General features: G+C 40.4%; 1 protein-coding gene across 1 annotated transcript; it reads left to right on the top strand.

Annotated features, from left to right (window-relative positions):
* On the top strand, positions 4705–5274 carry LOC109233660 (craniofacial development protein 2-like). Its single transcript, XM_019399534.1, has 2 exons — positions 4705–4877; positions 4965–5274. Exons 1-2 carry the CDS (start codon positions 4705–4707, stop codon positions 5272–5274), a joined length of 483 nt encoding a protein of 160 aa, XP_019255079.1.

The raw sequence follows: 7619 nt of genomic DNA on the forward strand, positions 1-7619 counted from the left end.
GGTATCCCGAGGATCTCTTGGTATTCTCAATACACGTGCTAGGGATCTCTTGGTATCCCGCACCTCAATCCGGGTCATAAATACGCACAGGGGATCTCCCGGGATGCCGTCCCGTAGTCCCAATTTAAAACACACAGCAGCAGCTCAAGAATATCGAAATAAATACTAAGTCCGTAACAAGTAGACAGATAATTCTAGCCTAACATGCTTCACGTAATGCAAGGAAGTTTAAGAAAATAGGCAATTAAGTCAACTAAGCATGCTTTTCTAAACTAACACGTGCTATGTTTGCAAGTAGAATAAAACAAGTAAGAAAAGAACTCACTTAAGATACTTAAAGTAAAACCGTATTTTCAACAATTAGCTCAAGTACGCGCTCGTCACCTCACGTACAAGTCATTCAGTTACCAAATATCATATCCTAAGGGGGAAGGTCCCCCACACAAGGTTAGACAAGCCACTTACCTCGAACCGGCTCAAAATCAACTCGAAACCACACCTTTGCCATGAGTATCCGACTCCAAATGGCCCGAATCTATTCAATTCAGTTGCATTTTGTAAATAACACTTCAAATTACTGATTCTATAATTAAATTCTAAGCAAATACGCGAAATCATGTAAAACGACCAAAACGCCCCTCAGGCCAACGTCTCGAAATCGGGTGAAATTTATATTTTCAGAAACCTCATACTCCCACGAGTCTATTCATAATAAGAACACTGAAATCGGGGTCCAAATGACCCCTCAAATCCTCAATTAAAGGTCTCTTAAACTCAAGCCCTAGTTACCCCTTTTTTCCAAATTTCTCACCATTAATTAGGTCTTTAATCACATAAAAACGAGTTATGAAGTCAAGGACATTACCTCCAAGTGATTTCCCTTTGATTTCCTCAAAAACCCCTCTCAAAAGCTTCAAACCCGGATGAAAATGGTGGAAGAATAGCCAATTTTCGCAAAGGCAACTATTTATATGTTCTGCCCAGCTACTTCCGCATTTGCGGCCCTGGGACCGCATCTGCGGTCCCGCTTCTGCGGAACAAGTGTCGCATCTGCGACTTTCCCTTAAGTGACCAGCTTCCGCATCTGCGGACATCTAACTGCTCCTGCGGTTTCGCTTTTGTGGGCCTCACACCGCATCTGCGGTTTCTGAAGGAATGACCCAAAGCCGCTTCTGCGGCGCCGCATCTGCGGTTCCCAAGCCGCAGATGCGAAAATACCAGAAGCAGCAATACTGCAGTTACTGCAACACTTCTTCGACCTTCCCGTCAACCATCCGAAATCATCCTGAGTCCCCCGGGGAAAACAGTTAATAGGGGACGGGGCGTAAATTCCAAAAATGACCGGCCGGGTCGTTACACATTTCAATAGCCTTTGAATGACATTTAATAATTTTTAAAACGTTGCTTACAATCTGAAGATATATATATATATATATATATATATATATATATATATATATATATATATTTTCCTATGTGTTACTTCGAGTAGTAGAGTGAACAAAGTTAAAACTTTTCTTCCCTTTTCTTTTGTGCTGGATTTTCTTTTATTTAATCTTTGTTGTTTCTGCTCCTAATTTATACTAGAAGAGCTTGTTGAATCCTGGGGCATACGCCTAATTTTATTCATTACGGTGTAGGCAAAATATCCTTAAGAACTGTGTCTTTGACACGCCTCAAGCTAAACCTTCTATTTTCCATAATCATCCAATATTTTTCCAACAAAAAGTACTAAATCCAAACAAAGATTGAAAAGGAAGAAGATAAACAAAGAAGAAGAAAGTGAAAACTAAAATGTACACCTTAAAATGTAACAATGACAAAGTAGGGTCTTTAAATATTCCAATTCCCATTCTATACAAATGTAACGTCTGTAGAAGGAGAGAACGAGTGGGAGGTATAATTAGTAAAAATTAATTAGAGAATAAAAACGGCTTTATTGTCCTCTAAAAACATATTTAAAGCATACAAAGATTATGAAATTGGGAAAGAATGAGAAAAATTCAAAAAAAAAAAAAAAGAGAGAAAATAGATAAATAGGATCCTTGGCCAAAGAGAGGTGTCAATATACCCAAATAGAGCCTCATAGTTTTAGAAGTGTGCTATACGAATTGGGGGTGGGGGGTGGGGTGGGGGTGGCACTATTTCCTAGTCCCTGTACGCCATGGAATCTGGAATAGAAGTTAAATATTATTCCGTCTAATTTACAATAAGTGAGTTTTTTACCTTACCATACCCCTTAAAAAAATACTAACTCCTAAAAAAAAGGTGTTTTGAGTAAATTATCATTAATTAAAATTTATATATTATTAACATGAAACATTGGGCTATGTAAATAAGGGCAAATTTATAAAAATAAAATTAATTTCTTCTTGATTATGTAAAGAATACTTATTTTGGACCAAAATAAAAAGGTACAAAAATCATTTATAATAAACAGAAGGGAGTAATTTTAAAAGTTTTATCATCCAAATGCTACTTCAATGGATGAAACAGATTGTGAGTTATATAAGTAGCTGCATTTTTTCGGTAATAAAAATTTGATATCGGCACCTCAAGAAACGTTAAAAAGCAGCACACTGACATCTAAATTGATCAACTTTTTATAAAGATGAAATTTGAATAGAGGTTCCAACAAACTTTAGATTATGACAGATATTGTTCTTTTATGTTAAATCTGGGACAATGTCATTCATCAGGTACCACAAATTGGGATAGATTATTAGCCATTTTTAAATACTTATTTCTAAGATTATTAGTAATAGATAGTAAGAGTAAGTCAAGGAAACCACAATAGTTACTTTATTTAACCTCATCATCATATCAGAATCATTTCAAAATTACATTCTAAAAGTTACTAACTTACTTTGTTTAGTTACCTGCGCCGTAAAGGTGTCGTTTGATATGAGGTATAAGAACCGGGATAACTTATACCTTCTTCTTAGAAATTATGCAATTGTCATTTTTAATACAACATACCAAATAATGGATAAAAAACAATACCGGGATAACTAATCCCGGCATAACCTATCCCGGCATAAGCAGTATTCAAACCAAACGACCCCTTGGAAAACAGTGTAAACAAAAGGATTTAGCGAATATTAAAATGAAATTTATTGAGTACCGGTACCGCTGTACCGGAGATGACGAAAAATTTTATTTTGTCCCTCACACAACTGACACTAGTTGTGTGAGACTTTTTTTTGTCTCACAATTGTGTGGGCCCTAGAATTTTGTGGACCCAAATGCGTAAGATATGGGTCCACAAATATGTGAAATAAAAAGAGACCTTACACAATTAGTTTCAGTTGTGTGAGACACAAAATAAAATCACGGAGAGATGACTATATGCTGTCATTTTCTCAATCAATAATGACAGAATTCAACCTAATAAATGAATAGAATCATTCAGTAATTAATGACTTTTTAGAATCATTTATTAGTAACTTCTCACTCCTAAAACAAGGAAGAACGTAGGCTTCTTTGCATTTTGCACACCTAATGTATGTACTATTTTCTGATTTACATCCTATCCTCTTATTTTATTTTTTTGTGATTTGCCCCTCAAACTATTTATTTCTTTGCAAAACTAAATTAGAGTTCATTTTATGAGGAATAAAATAGGAATTACATAATAAGATAGAAAGAAAATGAGAGAGGAGGGATAAGAATATCTGAAGATTTGCCTATGTTCAAATATCATCACTAAGGGTGTGTTTGGTACGAAGGAAAATATTTTCTATGAAAAATGTTTTTCTGGTAAATGAGTGATCTTATCATTTAATCTCTTATTTGGTTAGTGAGTAAAAATATTTTTTCTGAAAAATATTTACTAGTGTTTGGTTAGAGAGTAAAAGATATTTTTTACGAAAATAATTTTTTATGCTACTTTCTTCACCCCCTTCCCCCAAATCCAATGTTCATGTGCATTCCCCCTCCCAAAATACCAAACGTTTTCTATTTAGGGTGGGGGTGGGGTGGGGGTGGGTGGGTGGAGGTGTGGGGTATGGGGTGTGGAGGTAGGATGGTGGGGGTTGGGGGATGGAGAATAAGGTTGGGAAGGTTGAAAAAGAGTTTTGAAAAATATTTTTCCTTCTCTTGATAGGGAAAACTTTTTCCTCTAATTGGAAGAAAATGAGTTCATAAGAAATATGTTTAAGCCAACCAAAAAATTGAAAAACATGAATATTTTCTTTCGTACCAAACACACCCAAAGTGTTGACACATAGTTCGTTTCCGCTCGGATGTAGAATTGTTAGATTGAGAGAAGGGAGAAAAAAAAGGTACAGTTCATTCTATTTTTGTCTTACATTGTCAAAGGAGAATCTAAAAATTGCTTTTGGTAGACAGCATTTGCTTGTTTTTCTATATTTTCTACTAGTTTTTAAGCTTAAGGTTTTATCTATACCTTTTAATTATTTGTTTGCATAGGGGTAGTTTCTTAGACGTGGTAGATTCATTGTTCTAGTGCCTGCTCGGGTTACCGTTCTCATAGTAGCGCCTTTGAGTTGTTTTTCGCTCTCGGATTCCTAGCTTGTACTCCTTCGTTCCTGCTACTTGTTCTTAGTGGTGGCAGTAGTGAACAATGTGAGAGTAAGGTCTTGTCCTCGGGTGGGGCTGGGGGTGGGGTCCAAGGGTGGGGAGGGGGGTAAGAAAGCCTCTAGGCTGAGAGTTGGGTCTTGGAACATTAGAACGTTGACGAGGATGTCTATAGAGTTAGGTAAGATTCTTCCGAAGAGGAAGATTAACATAGCGTGTGTTCAGGAGACTAGATGGAAGGGTATTAGGGCACGGGATGTAGAAGGGTTTAAACTATGGTACTCAAGAAGCGTTGGGGGTAAGAATGAGGTAGGTATTTTAGTTGACAGGGACCTCAGGTAGCTCGTGGTCGAGGTTAGGAGGGTAAACAAAAGGTTGATGCGTATTAAGCTTGTAGTTGGTGAGTTTACTGTAAACGTGATTAGTGCATACGCTCCTCAGGTAGGTTTGGTCCAGGAGGTCAAGAAACAATTCTGGGAGGATTTGGACGAGATGGTGCGTAGTATCCCACACACAGAGAAGTTGTTCATTGGCGGAGATTTCAATGGCCATATTGGGGCGAGTGCTAGGGGTTATGATGGTGTGCATGGCGGGCTCGATTTTGGGGATAGGAATGAGAGAGGTAATTCACTGTTGGATTTTACTAGAGCTTTTGATTTGGTTATAGCTAACTCGAGTTTCCCAAAGAGGGAGGAACACCTGAACACTTTCCGAAATTCAATGGGCAAAACTTAGATTGATTATCTTCTCTATCGGAGATGCGATAAAGGTCTGTGCACTGATTTTAAGGTCATCCCAAGTGAGCACCTCACGAACCTACATAGGCTCCTAGTTATGGACCTGGAAATCAAGAGGAGTAGGAGAAAGAGGGCGGTGTGCGGGCAGCCTAAGATCAAGTAGGGTAACTTGACCGAGGACAAAGCTCAGGAGTTAGGGGAGAAGTTGTTGGCTATGAAGGTCTGGATGAGCAGGAGGCGCGTCTAGCATGTGGTTCACGATTGCGAATTGCATTAGGGTAGCTGCTAGAGAGGTCTTAGGGGTCACGAAGGGTTCTCCTGGAGTCATAAAGGGGACTTATGGTGGAATGGAAAGGTCCAATGTAAAGTAGAAACTAAGAAAGCTGCTTATATGAAGCTAGTGGAGAGTACAAACGAGGAGGAAAAAAGGACTTATCGGGAGTGTTACAGAAAGGCAAAGAAAGAGGCAAAGTTAGCAGTTACAGCGGCTAAAAATGCGGCGTTTGCTTGTTTGTACGAGGAGCTTGGGGGCAAAGGCGGGGACAAGAAGTTGTACCGGTTGGCCAAGGTGAGGGAGAGGAAGGCCCGTGACTTAGACCAAGTCAAGTGCATCAAGGACGAGGATGGAAAAGTATTGATGGACGAGGCACTTATTAGGAGAAAATGGCAGACATACTTCCATAAACTGTTGAACGAGGAGGGGGATAGACGCATTGTGCTAGGCGAGTTGGAGCACTCCGAGAGTCGGCGGGATTTTGGGTACTGTAGACGGATAACGGTAGAAGAGGTGGAAGAGGCGATGCGTAAGATGTGCAGGGGCAGAGCGGCGGGGCCAAACGAAATCCCGGTGGAATTCTGGAAGAGCGCGGGGCGATCAGGCTTCGAGTGGCTCACTGGGATGTTGAATGTTATTTTTAATACAAAGAAGATTCTCGAAGAATGGAGGTAGAGTACGATGGTTCCGCTTTACAAGAACAAGAGTGATATCTAAAATTGCAACAATTATAGGGGTATCAAGCTGTTGAGTCACACTATGAAGGTTTGGGAGAGGGTGGTTGAGGCCAGGGTAAAGAGGTGCGTGTCTATTTTCGAGAATCAGTTTGGATTCATGCTGAGGCATTCGACTACGGAAGCGATTCATCTGGTAAGGAGATTAGTGGAGCAGTACAGTGAGAGGAAGAAGGACTTGCATATGGTGTTTATTGACCTTGAGAAAGCATGCGATAAAGTCCCGAGGGAGGTCATGTGGAGGTGTTTGGAGGCTAGCGGCATTCCGGTAGCGTACATTAGGGTGATTAAGGATATGTATGATGATGCAAGGACTCGGGTGAGGACTGTGGGTGGTGACTCAGAGCATTTCCCTATGGTGATGGGGTTGCACCAGTGATCGGCTCTTAGCCCATTTTTATTTGCCTTGGCGATGGATGTACTGTCGCGACACATCCAATGGGAGGTGCCTTGGTTCACGCTATTTACCGATGATATAGTGTTCATTGATGAGACGCGAAGCGGAGTTAATGCGAGGTTGGAGGTTTGGAGACACACCTTGGAGTCTAAAGGTTTCAAATTGAGTAGAACCAAAATAGAATACTTGGAGTGCAAATTCAGTGACGGTACCCATGAAGCAGACGTCGAGGTAAAGCTTGATGCTCAAGTTATCCCCAAGAGAGCGAGTTTTAAGTATCTCGGAACTATTATCCAAGGTAACAGGGAGATTTACGAAGATGTCGCACATCATATCGAGATTGGGATGGATGAAATGGAGGCTCGCTTCCGGTATTTTATGTGATAAGAATGTGCCGCCAAGACTTAAGGGTAAGTTTTATAAAGTGGTGGTTCGATCGACTATGTTGTATAGGGCTGAGTGTTGGCCAGTCAAGAACTCCCACGTGCAGAAGATGAAAGTAGCAGAGATGAGGATGTTGAGATGGATGTGTGGGTGTACCAAGAGAGATAAGATTAAGAATGAAGCTATCCGGGACAGAGTGGGAGTAGCCTCTGTGGAGGACAAGATGCGGGAGTCGAGGCTGAGATGGTTCGGACATGTTAAGAGAAGAAGCATTTATGCTCCAGTTAGGAGGTGTGAGAGGTTGGACATGGCGAGTTTGCGAAGAGGTCAAGGTAGGCCTAAGAAGTACTGGGGAGAGGTGATTAGACAGGACATGACGCTGCTTCAGCTCACTTAGGACATGACCCTTGATAGAAGAGCGTGGAGGTCGAGGATTAAGGTAGAAGGTTAGTGGGTAGTTTTTAGTTGCTCACCGATAGTCTTAGTAGCACGCATGCGCCCTTCATATTCTTAGATTTTTATTGCGTTGTGTAGTTTTGTTCGCCTCAGGTATT

This window comes from Nicotiana attenuata, chromosome 10, assembly GCF_001879085.1.
Source record: "Nicotiana attenuata strain UT chromosome 10, NIATTr2, whole genome shotgun sequence".
Taxonomy (NCBI): Eukaryota; Viridiplantae; Streptophyta; class Magnoliopsida; order Solanales; family Solanaceae; genus Nicotiana; species Nicotiana attenuata.

Coding starts and splice junctions, on each gene's coding strand:
- LOC109233660 (XM_019399534.1), top strand. CDS start 4,705: ATGTCTATAGAGTTAGGTAAGATTCTTCCGAAGAGGAAGATTAACATA. Junction 4,878..4,964: donor TTAGTTGACAGGGACCTCAG/GTAGCTCGTGGT, acceptor AAACGTGATTAG/TGCATACGCTCCTCAGGTAG.